Genomic DNA, 20,581 nt, shown 5'->3' on the forward strand with positions numbered 1-20,581 from the left:
CACTTTGAATTGTGTTCAGAAATGTTCCGTGAGCCAATGTAGGTTTTCAGGACCGGTGTTATATGAAGAAAAATTGGAGAAAACTAATTAAAATAAAATAACACCAGGCTAGTAGCAGGCCTATGAATATTGCAGACATATTGATTATATGAATTTGTGAAAAAAACACAAAACAAAACAGGAAAAGGTTTAAATTACATGAGGAATAAGCTATACACCAAGCAAAGCATTTCTTATTGTTATCATTTATTGCGTTGATCATTATTTATTTATAATATTTATTTTAGCAAAGTAATGGAATTATGTATTGACAGCAGTGCAGCCATTAAACTACTAGCACATTTGCAAAGCTAAGCAGAGGCTGGTATGATTTCAAATTGGATGGGGAACAATGTACTGAGATGCTTGTATTTCAAGGGATTGGATTAGATGACCCTTGGGATCCCTTTTATAATTCCATTATCTAATAATTTCATATTAGAGGCTTTTACTTACTTAATTTTTAAAAATATTGCTTCTGTAGTTTGCGTGAATAATGAATAAAACATAATATATATATTAAAAAGAATATTGCACAGATGCAAAGACCATGATATCCACCTGATGCACCATTCACTGCCCCAAGAACCCCACCTTTAAAACATTTAAAACAAAAGTTTCTAGTCCCTGTGGCTTGAAGGCAAGAGAGCAGCTGGTGAAGACATCAGAGGGCTGAGCAGGACAGGAGAGACAACCATTGCTGTGCTTAACTTCTCCTCTGTCCCTCCATAGAAAGGCATAAACCAAGAAAGCTGTGACTTCGAAAATGACCTGTATCTCTTCCTGAGCTAGCATTTTGCCAGGTAGTTATAGAAGGGCTGGGAAGTGGGCTTGCCAGAGATTTATTGCTACCTTCTGTATTTTTACAGAAACTAGTACTGGTTGCACTTGTTGTATTTAAGGCAGCAATATAGAATCACAACAGACCGATTTTCTTCCTTGCCTCCCCATCCAATAGTGTTTAAAAGGTAAGCAGAAATTATCTCAAGAGGCAGCGAAGAAGATTTGTTGCCATTTGCAATGGGAGTTTCTTGCCAGGTACTTGTTCCTTCAACGGTCTTTGCTTGGACTTTCCACCATACAAATTGTCATACTGATTAAGCAAACCAGTTTTTTAGAAGCAGAATTCATTGTGCAAACAGAGACTTAACCACCTATGAGTAGGTGAGAAATCCTGTCATCATTCAGCCCAACCACTGGTGACAGATGAGCTGAAACCAAGCCTGTGACTGAAAATTTTCTTCTGAAGAGTTTCCAGCTCACCTCTGGACGTTGACTGCAAACCAGAAAATCTTCAGCAGCTCTTGCTCTGCAATGAAACTAAAAGCAGGAGCATACCTAGGTGTCGGCAGGTTGGCACCCATCAAGGGCCCAGGCCCAGGCAGGCACAGAAATCATGCCTCTCCACTCTGGCTCAAAGTGGCTAGGAGACCACTCCTTGGCTGCTCTGGTCCACAGGCTCCTCTAGGTGCTTTGCTGGAGGAATTCAGTCACTGGTGTGAGCTGCTGAAGAAGCCCTGCAGTGCCTCCTCCCCAGTTGGCCAGTGATGCTCTAAGAAGTGTGAGAGGAGCACCAGTTGAGGCTTGGAGCCCATTATTTTCAATAGGTCTACTCTGAGTAGAACTTAGGTGGCTATTGTGGACAAGTGGAGGTCAATATTATTGGCAATTGTCTGCTGCATATACATAAAAACATATGGAGAACCTTGTTAGATCAGGCTAAAGGCCCATCCACCCAGCATTCTGTTCCCAACCAGATGGCTCTGGGAAGCTCACAAGCCGGACTTCAGTGCAACAACATTCGCCTCAGCAACCGTGGAAGCAGAACATAGCCTTACTACTTTTTGCGATGCAAAACTGGGATGTGCATCTTCTGGGACGTTCTCCTGGGAGAGTCATGTGACCCGCACCTTGCTCTTGCCCTGGAAAAATGCATTTTTGTGTGTAAGCGAGGTCTCGTGCAGTGCCAAAAAAAATGCACATTTTTTGGGTGCCATGCAAGATCACAGCCCCCCCCCAAAGCACTTTTTCGGGGCAAGAGCGCAGTGCCTGTGTGAGATTGCGGACCCCCCAAATGGCTGCGAGATCTCGTGAGAAAACATGGGATGCCCCGTTTGGTTAGTAGCCATTGATAGCCATATCAACTATGAATTTGTTGAATCCTTTTTTAAAGACATCCAAATGGATAGATTTGTGGGAGCAAACAGTTTAACTGTGTACTTACTGTGTGAAGAGGTTTGTTTAATTGGAATCTTCCAACATTAAAAACACTAGGAGGGGCCTGTAGGATCAGGCCAATTGCCCTACTAGTCCCACATCCTGTTTTCACATTGGCAATGAGATACCTCTGGGAAGTCTGAAAGCAGGACTTGGGCGCATCAGTGCTCTTTTACTTGTGGTCCCCAGCAACTGGCATTCAGAGACATACTCCTTTGTCCATCTGTATGGCTTCCTTGAATGTCCCTGAGTAAAAGGTAATGGACCCCTGGACAGTTAAGTCCAGTCAAAGGCGACTATAGGGTTGCAGTGCTCATCTCGCTTTTAGGTCGAGGGAGCCAGCATTTGTCCACAGACAGCTTTCCAGGCCATGTGGCCAGCATGACTAAACCACTTCTGGCACAGCGGGACACTGTGACAGAAACCAGAGCGCACGGAAACACCATCTACCTTTCTGCCGCAGCAGTACCTATTTATCTACTTGCACTGGTATGCTTTAGAACTGGTAGGTTGGCAGAAGCTGAGACAGAGCAACAGGAGCTCACCCTGTTGTGGGGAATCGAACTGCCGCCAACCTTCCAATCGGCAAACCCAAGAGGCTCAGTGGTTTAGACCACACAACCACCCGTGTCCCATGAGTTCTAGTTCTAGTTCTAGTTCTATATTCATGTATAACTTTATACACCTGTAAATGCTCCTTCTTTCCCACCTACTATTATTACAATTTATTATGTGCCCTTCACCCTAACATCCCAGGGTGGGTTACAGCTATTACAACACAACATTAATATTAGAACACAGTATTAAAAATAGTTTTAAAGCAACTTAAAATTACAAAAATAAGGTGGGTCCTAAAAATATATATATCTCAAGTGCCAAAAAACCATGGCAAAGAGGGATGAGCATTTTTATTTTAGTTAGTTCATAAAATTCATACACTGCTTGATCATTCAAAAGCTCAAAGCATATGAAAGTTTACAGATGAAATGAATGGAAAGCACTAGACCTGTACTGCAGTTAATTAGCACATTTCCTTTTTAAAGAACATATTTACATGTGTGGTTTGATTTTGTAAAAAAAGACTACCAGGTAGCTTGAGGAATGTTAAATCATAGAATCATTTTTGCAATTATTGTTATTTGAGTACCTAAGGGTGGAGATAGCATACAGATGACGGTTCTTCAGAATTCATAGTGGTGTCACAGAACCGTTATTGCTTTTGGCATCATGTGAACTGCAAGGTTACACTAGAAATTTGAATCTGAAATCTGTTTCCAGCCTGCGAAGGCTTATAAAGAATCCTGGGAACACCAGCTCTATGTAAGGCTAAGGACTTTCTAGCAGAAATCTTTTGCGATGAGAAATTCCAGTATTCAGAGGAAATAATGGCAGTTACATAGGTTCACAGTGGACTGCTATAATTGATATTGCTTCAAAACAATGGAGGAACAATTCAGGAACAATGGAGGATGACAGAAACAAATGTCCACACAATGAACAATGGCAGCTCTAACATATTATCTTCAATGCTCTTAAAAAACCCCTCACACAGCAACTACGTATATTGTCTGTGTGCCACTGACTGAGATTCTTTAGGAATCTGTTGTGGGATCTATTTTATGTGCTCTTAGGTTACAATTCAGAGGTATTATTAGTCTAGAGAAAAGGACCAGGAAATTATATAGGATGAACGAGATGATTTCAAAAGTGGATTAATGGAAACAGAATATGATTCAGGCACACCGATCATTTGAGGGCAAATAACACACATTTTTGTTCATCAGCTCGGAACAGATGATCCAGGTTATTGATTGCCACTTTGTGATCCATGTGATGATTTGAGTGCCCAGAAGGCAATTTCTAGATATTTTAGTTGAAACATTTTCAGCAGCTGGTTGTAAAGACATATTGCTATCCTTCTGCACCATAGAGGCTGGTGGAGCAACTGCTCACCTGGCTTTCCAATACTGCGAATCACTGCAAGGCAGAGAGGAGCTTGGCATGGCATGGGGGCAGCAACGGGAGAGTCAGAGTGGCTCCTCAACTGTGCCCACACCTTGCTGAGCTCCCAGCTGCCTTGCCCCGCCACCTCTCACTAACCAGCAGCAATTCATGGTGTTCGGAAGTTAGGTGTCAGGGATTGGACTCAAGAGGGCGAGATGAAGGAGGAATGGTGGAGATCCACCCCCTTCTCCTGACACTGCAGGAGAAGGAATGCAGCATTGATTTACAGCAGAGGTTTGAGGAAGGTCACAGCTCAGAGACAGAAGAACAGAAGAGTTGGGAAGTGTTAGAAGAAGGGGGGGAACAGAGGCAGGGCAGCCAGATGACACATTGTCACTGGAGAGTATTTCTGACCCCCTTCTTCCAGAACTCGTCGTTCGTTGAGAGTGCAGGAACAAAGGACTCAGGGACAACTGGCCATGAGCGGCCACCATAAAGGGAGGTGCTGTTGCTAGGGAGGAGGGAGGAGGAGCAACGCCATTGTCAGGGCTTGCTGCATTCTTTTGTCTCTCACTATTATGAATGAAACAAAAAAATTCCTTCCAGTAGCACCTTAAAGACCAACTAAGTTAGTTCTTGGTATGAGCTTTCGTGTGCATGCACACTTCTTCTTCAGGTATCTGAAGAAGTGTGCATGCACACGAAAGCTCATACCAAGAACTAACTTAGTTGGTCTTTAAGGTGCTACTGGAAGGAATTTTTTTGTTTTGACTATGGCAGACCAACACGGCTACCTATCTGTAACTGGTATTATGAATGAATACACTCATTAAAAAGGACCCTACCTTGTTTTCTCTGCTCTTGCTGCAACCAGGGGAGGAATAGCTTTCCCTAACATGGACTGAAGAAGGTATCCCAAACAAGATTATTTTTATACTAAGAAAAAATCCAGTTTAGCTCCTACAGCAGAAGTTTCTTAACATCAGAAACTTCAATGAGGACAAGAGAGCAGGGTGGTATTCCAGCCATCCAAGACCCTGTGTCACTGACCTTAAGGTGGCCATACTGGTATAAAAGAACTTCAGAGCAAGACTGCAGTGAGAAGCTGTTCAATGGCATTACTTGTGGACTTAATTGGCAAAACCTGGTGTGCTCTTGTGTACTTATTATGGATCTCACCCACAGGTTGCTTAAAATCACTCCACACAATGACTGTCTCCACTTTACCCGCTGCTCAGTGCATCACTATGTCCATCAGGCCATTTTGGCCAGCCCACCGCAGAGAGTCCTATCTTGACACAGAGAAAAATATGGCGAAATGGTACGCAGTTGTCCTGGTCCTCACTGCTGGATGAAGAACTCGAACTCCCAATCTGGTTTCTGCCAAAGGTTTTTTTTTTGCATAAATCAGATCGGTACACGGGTAAGGCACAGGTTACAAGATGCAACAGGTACATGAGAGGCGCATGGCTAAGCACAACTAAGGCATTGACTAAACAAGCAATATGTCCCCCTGCTTCTTCCTTTTGAAGAGTGAGGGTGGGCACAGAGTTAGTGTGACAAGTGGCACTTCCCAAGAGATATTTCACTGCATGGCCACAGAGCTCCTCTGGGCAGCTTAAAATGTTAAATATGTTAAAAAAGAAGGAAGAGGAAGCCCTCAGACCACCTTGTAAGTATAGTATGGACCAAATATGCTGTTGGGTCTATTGATTGTGTGGCTCATTCCATGGATCAACCATCTGTTCCATGCATTGTTCACAAGGGGGCAAAAAGAGGAGGTTTGCTCCAAAATGCAGAATTCTCTCCATCCCTACCTCACACTACAGTTGGGTGAATATCTCAGTTTTGGTTTCTCTCAGTTTCTCATGTGTCCAATCTTAAGTTCAGGTTTCTACATATCCACTTCTCATGAATATTTATTTTGGTGCATATTTCTCATAGTACATTTTTTGTATGCAATATTGCCTAATGTACAGATTTTTGCAAAGCAAATTTCCCAAATAGTTCTGATTCTAGTTGCAGAAACATGGCATATTGTGTTAACTCAAAGTCCATTGTGTGGGATTCTGTCCTGCTCTCATGGGACTATGTGGATAATAGATTTTCCCAGATGTCCTTAATGTATAATGTGATTTCAACGAAATAAGTTTGCTCATAAAATGGGACTTTCCCCCCTCCCCCATGCATTCTCCCCAGATAAGCTCCAGGGGCTTGGAGCACCCCTAGAACAGAATTAGGGGGAGTGTGGGGAGATAAGAGGGGGAGAATGTTTCATTGCACAAGCAGAAATCCTTGTGAAGATGGAATATTGATATAATGGACTTTGGAAAGAACCCTATGATAATTATTTTTTATCATCCATAAGGCAGATAAGAAAGGAGTTTCGCTTTGGTATTTTCTTTTGATAATAATTATCTTTTTGGTCTTGTCTTTTAATAATGATGAGTGCAGCATTAATCAATACTAAAGAAAGATAGAAGACAAGCTACATGCCTGTCAAAATGACCCATTAACCACATGCAATTGTTTCTTTGCTTTCTGATGGTTTGCAAAAAAAATGCACATCTGAGTCACCAACACATACGCTTTGCAATATTACACTTTGAATCTGAATTTCCTGTCTTGCTCGTCCCCTCACCACAAAGTTTTAAAGCAGTTTCAGGGTAGTGTGCATAGGGTTTCCTTTAAAATGGGGTGGGGGCTGATGTGGAAATTCTCCTGTGTCCTCTTGGTGGTGTGGGCATGCTTTCGAGGGATCCTTGAAGAACCATAGGTTGGACACGTAGCTAACCATTCATCATGGGGAAGCTAGTCATTTAAAGGAAACTTTAAACACTACAATCCCACAAACCAATCCTATTAATAAACACCAGACACGCCTCCTATCTAACACCATCTCCTGAAATGTGTGAAAAATGCATAAAAATGTTCAGCGGCCAGGTATAAATATCGCCACCCAGAGTGGCTAAGATCAAACTGGAAAGTGCCGTTGACAACCAAGTTAGACGACTCCAGTGGGGCTGACATCCAAACATACAACACAGCAGCATTTCCATTTTGAGTCAAGAACCATGGTTTGGAAGATTTGCCTGTTCCTCTTTCTGGCTATTAGTTATTCTGATGGACATGTCCCCTCTGGGCCTCTTTTTGAAAGTATGAAAGAACATATAAGCAAGCTGCAGAGAGAATTTGTAAGTATAACTTCTGATAATCCTATTGTCTTTTCTTCATTTGCCTATACTCTGGCTTATTTGAGGATGCCAGTATTCTTGGGCAGAGAGCTAAGACCTGGTTTTACGACACTATGTGTCATTCATTTTGTAATCTTTTTGTATTTTACCGATTTCGGTGATTCTTGTAAAGTTGCAGGGAAGTTTCTTCCATTGCCTTCACAAGAGAATTTAATATATCCTCGGTGTTTTATAAGACCACACAATTTAGTATTAGTCATCAGCCTGACCTGTACAAATCTATGTGTGGTTTTCTTCATAATGAATCGTTCAGGAATAGGAATCGACTAGATGGAGTGAGTGAGCACAACCGGTCACTTGCCACCCAAAGCATATTTCATTCCTTCAGCCCTCACAGAACCAGCCACCTCTCCTATGACTAGCCCAAGATAATCACAACAGCTTTCTTAGCACAGCTTCATATCTGTCGAGTGCTTTTCACTGTGACGTTAAATAGTACAAAACTGAATTCTTCATGGGAATGTATTTTTCTAAATATTATTATTGCTGCTGCTGCTTTTGTTGCTTATTATTATAAATTAATGTGCCCCCCCATAAAGTCTCAGGCCAGGGTGCATATATATCAGTGTGAGGGTTCCCCCCCCCCCCATTATGGATCCCAAGGGCCTTCAAAACCTGAGGGATTATTGTGCCTTCGGGGAGATGTCGACTGGTGATCTCTCCATTCAGATGAATTTAGAGCCTTTCCCATCCTCAAATCCCTCCTGAGATCTGCTTATCTAAGCAGTTTTGCTTCCGCATTAATCCCTCTTTCTTCAGTTACATCGGTCGCCTCTCCTTTCCTCCTCTTCTTGACTCACTCTTGGGATAGCAAACCTCAGAGGTGCTGCCTTTTCCTTCCTTCTATGTTGCAGTGACAAGCCTCACCATAGTCTAGCTCTTGACTACCGCTCCTTCTTTGTACTTGCTCTCTCCTGACTTGGAGCCCGTTGTAAATGTATTGCCTGCCATACCTTTACCCTCTGTTTGGTCGAGCATCTCTCCACAGCGGTCGATACAAGCTTGTCAGTTCTGTTATTCAAGTTTTATAATGTTATAATAGGTGTCCATCTTGGCTGAGACACACGGTACTTAAGAAAAGAAGGAAGATAGTCAGTTTGGTGAATTTATTTGTTAAATGTAGAAGATATTCAAGTGAAAATAACTCATGCACATTTAGTCCGACAGAATGTGTTTGTTCCTCTAGGGCAGTATTCACTAACCTAACCTTCTCCAGATGTTTCAGACTACAATGTTGAAAGCCACCCAGAGTGGCTGGGGCAACCCAGTCAGATGGGAGGGGTATTATTATTATTAAGCATGGGCAATGAGCAAAATTATGGGAACTGTTGTCCAAAACATTTAGAAGGCATCAGGAGAGGGGAGACTGCTCCTGGGTAAAGATCTGGGGTGTACGTGGAAGTGAAAGCAGAGTATACACAGTCTTTCTAAACTGAAACCTATAAGTCCAGCCCTGCTGAGGAAATTTGCTTTAAAGTTATCTTTGAAGTGAATCAGATGATTCAAACCTGGGGCGGGGGAACAATTTAAATGCCACTTAATTACAACAGTCTTAATTACAAGAATCTCAAAGCAGTGTACAAGTAGTTTAATAATAATAATAATAATAATAATAATAATAATAATGTTAAAATGATGAAATCAGAATTTTGTTGAAATGCCTGCTGAGATAAAATAAGTCTTCAGTAGGCACCTGAATGTTCAACAGGGAGGGGGCCTGTCTAATACACTGCTTCTGTAGATACCATAGCAGTCAACTCCTAGGGGCCGAGGGGTCGTCATCCCCCCCAATAAAATATTTGAGGGGGCCGGGATTCCCAAAGTTGATAGGCATATATGCCATTCAAATGGTGTGCGTGCACCATATCATGTGGGTGATCATGTGTTGCCTGTGCCCCCCCCCAATATTTTATTCAAGTTGGCACCCATGGTGGATATGAGCTGTACATCTGGGCCTCAGCCATGTGACTAAGGAGGAAAAATGCTGGAGCTGAGCCTGAATGTTCATGGCCCAGACTGAATAATGCTACATGTTTGGTTGAGACATTTGCGTTTTGTATTGCAGAACACCAGTCAGCCTGATGTTGCCGAGGGTGGCGCTATTTTCAGGACTCATCTGAAGAACGCTCTATGGTCACAGGTAATTGTCTCAGTTTGTGTAAATATTTGGACAGGTTTCGTACAACACCAATCATCTGACGTGAAATGTCAGTTGCTGCCTAGCAGTTGGCCTGGGACTATTAACTCTCCACTCCACCCTCACATGGACTATATCATCATTCTCTAACCCAGTGCCCTCCAGATGTCTTGAACTACAACTCCCAGAAGCCCCCAGATTGAGGAAGGCTAGCCAATATCACCAGAGAGCTTTGTAGATCAGACATACTGTTTACATTCTCTTTCATAATGAGATAAGTAAACTAAAAGTGAAAGGTAGAAATCTATCACTTTTACTGGAGTGCTTCTGGTGCTATCAGGAGAAACCCTCAAGAAGCCATTCTTGTTTCAAAAGGGAGCTCACCACTGCTTTGGCTTTTGCCAAATGGCTGACTCAAGCTATAACAACACTAATGCCAACAATGGGCATAAGAAAATCTGGTTGCTTGAAGGTTCTGAGGGCCTTCATTATTATCATTCAGAAGGAATTTAAGAACATTCCAGGCATTTATGCCTGAAAGATACAGTAACTGGAAACCTTGACCTTAGTATGTCTGAGGATATGTTATTGATTGTCAATGTTTTTAGGGGCTCTTAATATTTTAATAAGTTTTTAGATGCCCTTAACATTTTCAAATGCTTTTATTTGTTTGATTTTTAATTGTATCATCTTACTGCCTTGTTTGGTGCACTGGGTAATTTTGGAAGGAAGAATAGGAGAGAAATGTTATGTAATAATTTTCTGTATTTCTGTTATTGGGAAATGTTACTAATCCATCCCCCCCCCCTCTCTCTGGGGCTGGTTTTCTGGCAGGCCCATGAAAGAAAGATCTTGCTCGCTCAGATGATTTCCAAATACTGGGACCTGTTGACTAATCTAAACAGCACTCAAAATCCAAAGGACGTCAGGAGTTTGGTAGAAGTCCTGCAAGTCTATAAAGAGAGTTACAGCGAAAGCTTGAAAAAAGCAAAAGATCTAATTGAGATAGCAAAACTTCCGGTAATATTACATTCTTCCTTTTGATTATGTCACTGAATATAACGTCTGTCTGTCTGAGGGATAAGTGGCTCACTCTATGCTACTGAAGGATGGAATGATGGGTTACACACTGGGATTAATTAATTAATTAATTATATCATTAAATTTATATCCTGCCCTTCCTCCCAAAGAAGGACGGGTGTGCTGTGAAGTGGCAGTGACTAAAAAAGGAAAGAGATGTTGGTCATAGAATCATAGAATGTAGAATTGGAAGGGACTCTGAAGGTCACTTGGTCCAGCCCCAGCAATGAGTCATCTCAACTAGATCATACATGGCGGCTGGTCTTGGTGGATACTCTGCAACGCCCTCTGGTGTCACATTTTAATAACGCACCATAAACGTTCAGAGTAGGATGTCATGTGCCCATATGGTTATCAAAACCCTTCCTTCATGTTAAAAACCATGAGTGTAGATCCACCCACTGTATAGAGTTCTGGCCACCACTTCTAAGAAGGTTATTCTGTGAATGGGAAATGTGCAGAAAAGGGCAATTAAAACATTCAAGGGATTGGAGGGCTTTTCCTATGGGGAAAGTGTATTTAAAAATTGGGTTTTTAAGTTTAGAAAGCGGAGGAGCCCCACTGTCTTCATGTCCTACTTGTGGACTTTACTGAAGCCAATGGTTGGCCCCTGTGGAAACCAGGATGCTGGACTAAAGGAATCTTTTGGCAGAAGCTTCAACAGGTCAATGGTTTGGGCCGCCAGTCTTGCTGATGCATTGCATTCGGAAAATCTCCTCTGCCACCAATAACGTCACATTGAAAATCACAGGCGTTTCTTACCATCTATTAGGAATGCAATGCAGCTCATCACACAATTATATGTTACCAGATAATTTGAAACAATAGGGAACATGAGGATATTCACCTAAGGTCAAGTCTGACCACAGCAGGGTTGCCACACAGGTCAAAGTCAGAATCTGTGGGTGAACGTAGCAGCAGTGCTGATGTTTGCACATAATGTATTTATTTAAAAAGTTAACCTGACCTTCCTCTAAAATAGCTCAATTAGGCAAACAAAGCTGTAGCCAGGCAGATTTCACTCCACATGCTGATGAAGCCCAGGCCTGTAATTCTTAGTACTGCTCAAGTAAAGTTGCCATATTTTGAAGAGCAGAAAAGAGGATGCTGTGACGACTCTCATTTTAAATACTCCTCCTATATGTAGGCTATAGAAGCTGTGATATATTGCTGAGGGGAGCAGGAGAAGAGAAGAGGAAAGCAAGTCCTCAGCCACCAGTTATGTGTATGTCTCACCCAGAAAGTATAGCCAGGGAGATTTTGGCAAATTTAGAAAATCCACCCAGACAGAAATTTTAGCCCTAAAAAAGAGGACGTGTCCTGGAAAAAGAGGACACGTGGCAACCCTAGTAAATCTGATTGGTGGTGGGGAAAGGAAGTAGATGCTACATGAAAGAAGCATGAAATGCGGAATCACCGTACTTTTCTGTGTTTATACACAAACTAGGTGTTTCCCCCCTAAAAAACAATGTCAAAAATTAGGGGGCGTCTTATACATGGATAGTGCTGAGGGTAGATTGGCGACTCCCCCCAAATAGGGGGCATCTTATACATGGGGTCGTCTTATAGACAGAAAAATACAGTATATCCCTTGCATAAGTAGGCAAACAAGTCCAGATTTTTATTTGGTACCAGTCATGGGTCCACAGGAAGTTAAATCCTGTTTTCTAGCCAGTCAGTGTTTTCTAGCCGGTTTCACAAACAGGCAGTGTTGTTGTCTTCATTGTTAAATGCTCCAGGGATAATGTCAAGCAAGATGTGGGCTGGTGACCAGTCAATGTCTTTTAATGAGTGGAATGTTGGAATTAGACTGCTTAGATCTAGGGTGACATTTCTGCTCAGCCATAATAATTACTGGACTTTGGGCCAGCTACTGCTTCATACGCCTTCCTATCTTGGGAAAGACGGTGGGGGAGGGGCCCTGTATGCCACCTTGGGATAGCCAGTGTGATGCCTTCCAGATGTTGCTGGACTACAACTCCCATTATCCCTGCTCCATTGCTCACTGGGGCTGATGGGATCTGTAGAGCACCACATTGGCCACCCCTGTTATAGAGGAAGGGAGGAGTAAAACCCAGACAAATAATAAAGGGTAGATCATTGACCCCTATTCAATAATTCACATGTATTTCTCTATTGCATACAGTGGTACCTCGGGTTACATACGCTTCAGGTTACATACTCTTCAGGTTACACACTCTGCTAACCCAGAAATAGTGCTTCAGGTTAAGAACTTTGCTTCAGGATGAGAACAGAAATCGTGCTCCGGCGGCAGCAGGAGGCCCCATTAGCTAAAGTGGTGCTTCAGGCTAAGAACAGTTTCAGGTTAAGAATGGACCTCCGGAACGAATTAAGTACTTAACCCGAGGTACCACTGTATTTGCATTTGTCCCCTTCATTTCCGTGAGGGTGATGGGACCCTACGAACGATGCATAATTATTTTGCTTTCTTAGATTGTGTTATTATTATTTGACTGAAATGACTGAGAAGGGGCTTACAAACAAGGGAGCTCCATATTTGCATTGTTGGCATTTGAGTTTGTCTTTCTGCCATTCATAGGCTTTCTGGAATGTTATTACATTATTTTTTAAAAGTGCCATTTCTCCAGTAAATATATACGGAGCATATTTCCCTGCGAACTGTTAAGCTAATGCATTTTTGTCATTTTAATCAGATGGATAATGTGAAAATCCAGCGCAAGGCAATCACTGAATTTTACGACGTCATGTTGGAGGTGAACAAAGAGGAAGTTAAAAGAAAGAGGAGAAGCCGAAGGCACAACCCCAGCATCCCGATGCGATACAAACCAAATCCCAGAGGCTAGCCTTGTTTTTCTACTGAGAGCTCCTTTTAATATATATAAAAAACTATTTATTTATATTTAATAGTTTAAAATAATTATTTATAAATGCCAATTTTGTAAAAAAAAAACCCAAATCAGCATCTGATTTGAAGTATTTATAATTCATGTTATGTAATAAATTAATAGAACTGAATTCCTATTTATCTTCTGATATTTGTTAACAGGGTCAGTTAGAACCTGTCCAGAGTTTACTTGGCATCTTCCATGGAGTGCATTTAAATTATTTAATTAAACAAAACATTATTCTGTTTCCAAAGTGTCAAGTGTTGTTGTTGTTGTTTTGGCAACTGAAGATCACAAAGAGACTGGAGAAAGAAATTAGTCTTATTATTACTTCATGATCCCCATTGGGAAATGGGCTTCCATGTTCACTTCAGTGGCAGAGGCAATTTTCCACAGCCATCTCCTTGTGTGCGCAGAGCTGCCCCATCAGGGCAGTGAGAAGGACGTCTTTGCAAGTGGGGTGGGTGTCTGCACCAGAGGGAGCCCTTGTGCTCGTAAGGAATCATGGGAAGAACTGAAAATAAGGACATCCATTCACATGCTTAAATTTTAATTCAAGTCTTTCTATCCAAGACTGATCGTGAATAGAGTTGATGGCAGGGCTGATATTGCCAGCCTTTGTGTCATGTTTGTAACGCAGAGTTAGTCAGCCAATGGGCCTGAAGCCAGCTCTCTGGGCAGCACATCCCTGGGGCATAGCTGTCAAGTTTTCCCTTTTCTTGCAAGGAATCCTATTCGGAATAAGGGAATTTCCCTTAAAAAAAGGGAAACGTTGACAGCTATGCCCTGGGGATCCTGCCATCTTCCATTCTCCCCCCACCCCTCCAACAAATTCTACTGGTTTTCAAGAACAACATATAACTACAGTAACTTGTCCAGTGGTGCATTCTTGTTAAGTTTCATATGCAGTACACTGTACACAAGCAATACATTTATTTATTGTCAGGAACCGTGTTGAGGAGGACTACACTGAGGAGGAATGGTGGGAGCTGCCCCCTCCTTCTGACCCTGAATCTTCCCAGGAGCAGGAAGACAGTATAGATGAGGAACAGTGTTTGCAGAGGGACATAGTTCAGAAGGCAGAAGCAGTGTGGGAGGCTGGCAGCAGGACCAGTGATGGGAATATTTTGGTTGGTGTACCTGGTCCAATGTACATTGGGAGTGCCCCCTGCTTACGACTTCTATCCAATGAACAGAGCAATCTGAGGAAGCTAGGGTAGTGAGGATCAGTGGTGGCAGAACCACCCTGCCAAATCTCACATCAGCCAGGATGAAAGGCGGGAGGAGTTGGCTGCAGGGAAAGGAATGGCGCACTTTCCCCTCTCCCCATTCCAGGGATGTGTCTAGGTAATACGAGAACTTTCAAAACTTTCCCTAACAAATATGCCTTTTGCCCTCTATGCTCTCAGAACATCATAGTTGGAGGTGCAACAGAAGCAGACCTTTCCACTGCTGCTCTGGGGAGGCATCCAGAGTGGACTCCCTGTCCAAAGGTGGACCTCTCTCTCCACCCACAGAGAAGGAGGTCTGCAGAATACCTAGGCGTCTGGGATGCCCTGTGTGAAAGAGGCAGCGATTTATATAGGCCCATCTCTTCCACTGAATGGAGAAGTCAGATTAGCCAATGGGTGGGCATATTGAATAAAAGCTTTGAATGAAGATGACACCGTAGCTGCTCATTTGCTTACTGATGCGCAGCAAAGCAATCCATGGCCACTGAATAACTGTGATTTTTTTTTAAAAAAAGCCCTAATTTATTTATTCATTTAAATACTTATAAACTGCCTTTCTAGATCAAGCCCACTCAAGATAAACCTAAATCTTCTAGGAAGAAGAAGAAACAAATGATACAGTGAGCATATCGTTCAAAAGGATATAGCAGCTGAGTAATAAATATATATGCTGCACATACATTTTAGCAGTCATTTAAACCAGAATCACTGCAGACAGGGACAATAAATAATCAAAGTAATTGTTTTTATTGCTCAACTTCAGCCTTCATAGGCAATACAGTACTTCCTTAATTTAAAAATTCAAAATATGCAGCTAGACCTTAATCCTAAATATTTAGGGCTCCGTCTCATCAAGGATACTTGCAACATTTACTCATGGAGAAGCTTGTGAGAGCTCCATAAAATCTTATTTCCCCATTTCCCTGCCAATGCATGGCTATATATAATCAGAACATGGGGGCATTTCTGAGAATAGGAGGCTCATGGAGGAAGTCACTGGTGGAGCACAAAAGGCAAACAAAAAGCAAACTTTGAGTTCCTGGCTCATGGTTTTGGGAGCGTGACAATACATCTTGCCAATGACGCAAGGTAGCCTAGGTACACCTCTGCATATAGGAAGTTTTAATGAACTTCTCATTCTGTGCAATGCCCCTATCTGGTATCTGTATGAGCAATTATGCACTTAGGTTCAGGCTGGGGGAAAAGGGCAATTCCTTGCACCACCTGTGCCCAGCTGGACCAATTCCATAGTAATTTGCCCTAGACGTACACCTATCTATCGCTGCGATAGAAAGGAAGTAGCTCCTCTCTGCAATTTCTTTTTAAGGTAGAGCTAGTCAATACATTGCTCTCCAGATATTGTTGGACACCAATTCCCATCACCTCTGACCACTGGCCATGAGGGCTGGGTTGATGGAAGTGGTAGGGTGGTATTGAACTAGGTTTTACTCATGGTGGACCCATTGAAATTAATGGGACCACCATAGTCATATTCATTTTTTCACTTCTATGTTGTTTTCAGGCACATGTGGCAGGTTGTCTGTGATGTCTTTTCTGTTAGAATTCCAGCTCCATGATTGCAGTCATAGGATTGTTGTCTATCACATGACGGTATATGTTTTGACTCCGCAGAGTGGGAAGTGACGGAGACAGGATATTTGTGTTACTGTGTTCTGTTGTTATGTACTGAGTCAAATAGGATCCAAACTGCAGCAGTCTGATTGGTCCTAGAACAATAGGATCCAAAAGGCAGCAGTCTGATTGGTCCTAGAACAATAGGATTCAGAATGCAGCAGTCTGATTGGTCCTAGAACAATGCAGCAGTATGATTGGTTGGCAGGAACCACCCAATCATGCTCCAGATTGAAGTGAATCCACAACCTGATTGGCTTACAGTAGAATTCCGGAATTAGCCAATCATGTGCAGCCCATTGTGTAAATAATGTATATAAATTCGCCGGCTACACAACCCGCAAACATGAACTGTCGGCCCACAAGGGGTGCCTGTTATGGGGAAGCAGGGTTGTTGTTCCCCAGCCCCTCCGAAAAAGGGTCCTCACAGCCCTACACGAGACACACCCAGGGGTAGTAAGAATGAAGGCCCTTGCCAGGAGTTATGTGTGGTGGCCGGGGATCGACGGAGAGATAGAGGCCTGGGTCAAACACTGCCAGGCCTGCCAAGAATCCCGCCCGGATCCCCCAAGGGCCCCAGTCCAGTCCTGGGAGTCCGCCCGAGCACCATGGTCACGACTGCATGTGGACTTCGCTGGCCCCTTTCAGGGGAAAACATTCTTCATAGTGGTGGACTCCTACACCAAATGGCTGGAAGTCGCACTGGTACCGTCCACTTCTACGTCCGCAGCCATCCGGGTACTACGCAGGCTGTTTGCTACCCACGGGCTCCCTGACACTCTTGTCTCAGACAACGGGACTGCATTTACGTCAGGAGAATTCCAAACCTTCACAGCGCAGAACGCCATCCGCCACATCCGTTCGGCGCCATTCCACCCTGCCACCAATGGCCAAGCAGAACGCATGGTGTGGACCACCAAGGAAACCCTTCGCCGCATGACGCAAGGGGATTGTGAGTACCGCCTTGCCACATTCCTTCTAGCACAGCACAGCACCCCCAGCTCAACGACTGGCAGGAGCCCCGCTGAACTACTAATGGGTCGGCGCCCTCAATCAATCAGATTGGACCGCCTTCACCCCGATAGAGCTCAGGATGAGGTAGTGGTGGGGGAAGGCAGGAACCCCCGGACCTTCGAGGCCCAGGACCCAGTGTACGCAAAGAATTTTGGAGCAGGCCCTGCATGGGTACCCGCCACAGTCACCAGGGTCACTGGCCCCGTGTCGTACGAGGTGCTAACAGATGGGGGGCAATGCTGGCACCGCCACTGCGACCAGATACGCCGACGATTCCCGGGAGAAAACCAGGAGGAGGAGGACAGGTCAGAGGAGTCCCAAGGGAACAGTGGGGCAGTGAGGCCCATAGAGCAGCAGGGGCCAGCAGGAGAGGCAGAATCAGTAAATACAGAGAGGACCCGTGAGGCCGAAAGGACACCGGAACCAGAACCACGACTGAGCGAGCTGGTTGCGCCAGACCAAACAGCCCCATCACAGCCAGCATCCTTGGAACACGAGCCAGAACCTGAACCCCGGACCAGGGAACACCCCAGGCCGCAACGCACACGTAGGCCGCCAGCGTACCTTGAGGATTATGAATGCGACCTCCCGGGCAGGACTGGAACTTAGAGGGGAGGGGTGTTATGTACTGAGTCAAATAGGATCTAAACTGCAGCAGTCTGATTGGTCCTAGAACAATAGGATCCAAAAGGCAGCAGTCTGATTGGTCCTAGAACAATAGGATTCAGAATGCAGCAGTCTGATTGGTCCTAGAACAATGCAGCAGTATGATTGGTTGGCAGGAACCACCCAATCATGCTCCAGATTGAAGTGAATCCACAACCTGATTGGCTTACAGTAGAATTCATGTGCAGCCCATTGTGTAAATAATGTATATAAAGCAGATACTTTGAGGGGACATTCATTCCTCCTCACCACTATGAGCTGAATAAAGAGCATGAAATCACTTTGCGACTCTGAGTATATTTCATCTGTGATGTGGGACTATTGTCTTTTGTTCTTTTTCTCTTTACTGTCTGATGCTAGAGAGAGAGGGAGCCATGTTGCAGTGGTCCATGTGTGTTTATAGTGGTACCTCAGGTTAAGTACTTAATTCGTTCCGGAGGTGCGTTCTTAACCTGAAACTGTTCTTAACCTGAAGCACCACTTTAGCTAATGGGGCCTCCTGCTGCCACCCCGCTGCCGGAGCAGGATTTCTGTTCTCATCCTGAAACAAAGTTCCTAATCCGAGGTACTATTTCTGGGTTAGCGGAGTCTGTAACCTGAAGCGTATGTAACCCAAGGTACCACTGTATATGTAAATAAAGTAGATTAGCCAACCTGCTGAGTTGCTGAGGTCTGTCACGCGCATGATGCACAAACTCTGCAGATCCCTAAGTGTGCCGGTGTTGGTTGGCATTGGTCGCTGTGATGTTCGGGCTAAAGAAAGCTTATGAAGCTCCCGAACGATCGACCAGGAGGGAGAGAACATGCCAGTTGGGCATGTGTCTCTGCCAGGGTCCTACTCAAGTGTAGGCTGAACTCCTGACATTTTCTCCATGTGGCATGTGTCTCTGCCAGGGTCCTACTCGAGTGTAGGCTGAACTCCTAACATTTTCTCCATGTGGCATACTTAAGGTCATTGCTTTCCACAGTCCCTTTGGAGACATGCACTGGGCTCTCAGCCTTTCTCCCTCAAAGGCAGAGGCCCCCGGCAAAGAGACACAGGACAAGAGCTCCCTAGCTGTTAGCTTGCTCCTCTAGCAAGGCACAGGAGAGAAGGAGAACAAGCAGTCTCCAGGAGCTTAACAGCTCCCAGGTGAGAAAGCACATGTACAGACTCCCAACCAACTCCTTCCCCAGCTGACACTGGCAAGGCAGCTTTCAAAGTTACCTGGAGCTTTAGCAAGTTTCGCCTTGAGTGGCAGAATATTCTGTGGATTGACGTACATGAACTGAGCCAATCAGAAGATTGCAGGACTAGGGTGAGTGACCATGAGTGCAGGTCTTCTGTTGTGAGAAGGAAAACTTCAGTGCATGGGTGGGAAAAACTCTTGTACCTACATGTATAAAGGCATATTGATTTAATGATGCTAAACTGTGCCAAACTGATGCTGAAGCTTGTCTTACCGATTTCGGTGCAGTTTCTTTCCACATTATTGTCCCAATCCAGTGGTTCCGGTGGGGCTGTGATGTGCCTTCTCTTCCCTACAAAGAGTGTCTTCCCTCTTCAGTAAAACAAAATAGTCTGTATGTGGAATCTGGGCAGCTGCTCCCTGCTCATATAGAGCTTCATTTGCAAACTAGAAAACTACCACAATTATATCACTGCTCAAACTGTTAGAGATGCCTGTGATTTATCGGATCCCTTTTGGAAGTCTTTTACTGGTGTTAGGGATCTGGGAAAATTCGATTCAGTTCATGTTTAAATTTCACACAAATTTCACCTTTCCTGAAATAATACAAGGAACTAAAATGCAACCATCTTTCAAAAAATTGTGCTTTGAATTTTGAAATGCAGTTCTGCAGCCAAGCACTGTACACAATAATGCAGATACAGTGGTACCTCGGGTTAAGAACTTAATTCGTTCTGGAGGTGCGTTCTTAACCTGAAACTGTTCTTAACCTGAAGCACCACTTTAGCTAATGGGGCCTCCTGCTGCTGCCGTGCTGCCGGAGCACGATTTCTGTTCTCATCCTGAAGCAAAGTTCTTAACCCGAGGTACTATTTCTGGGTTAGCGGAGTCTGTAATGGGAAGCGTATGTAACCTGAAGCGTATGTAACCCGAGGTACCACTGTACTAGGGTAAAGTATGCAAAAAAAAGTGCATTTATTGTTTTGAACAGCATTTATAAATGCATTATGTTAGCAGAAAGTGTTTGCAAAAAGGCTGTATACTAGGATAAATTTGTTGACATTTTCTCCTGGGAATTTAAAAAATAACTGCAAAGTGATGTGGAAATATGGAGAACTGAATTTAAGAATGGAAATGTAAGAAACTGAAATTGATTCAGTTGCCCAGCCCTACTTGGAATTCATTGTATGAATCTACTTGAGGGATGTGTCATTGGCTAATTTCCATATGATGAGTGAGCAGAAAGGAAGATGGTTTTCAGCAAAAGACCTCACAGTTACATGACACTTTTGCAGCCACTAAGAAGGGAGGGACTTTGAACTGTGTTTCT

General features: G+C 43.7%; 1 protein-coding gene across 1 annotated transcript; it reads left to right on the forward strand.

Moving 5' to 3' along the window:
- Nucleotides 1–7,205: 7,205 nt before the first annotated feature.
- Nucleotides 7,206–13,791, forward strand: IFNG (interferon gamma). Its single transcript, XM_079994436.1, has 4 exons — nt 7,206–7,394; nt 9,520–9,594; nt 10,426–10,611; nt 13,347–13,791. Exons 1-4 carry the CDS (start codon nt 7,275–7,277, stop codon nt 13,494–13,496), a joined length of 531 nt encoding a protein of 176 aa, XP_079850562.1. The 5' UTR covers nt 7,206–7,274; the 3' UTR covers nt 13,497–13,791.
- Nucleotides 13,792–20,581: the final 6,790 nt, after the last annotated feature.

This window comes from Podarcis cretensis (genome assembly GCF_951804945.1).
Source record: "Podarcis cretensis genome assembly, chromosome: 10".
NCBI classification, from domain to species: domain Eukaryota; kingdom Metazoa; phylum Chordata; class Lepidosauria; order Squamata; family Lacertidae; genus Podarcis; species Podarcis cretensis.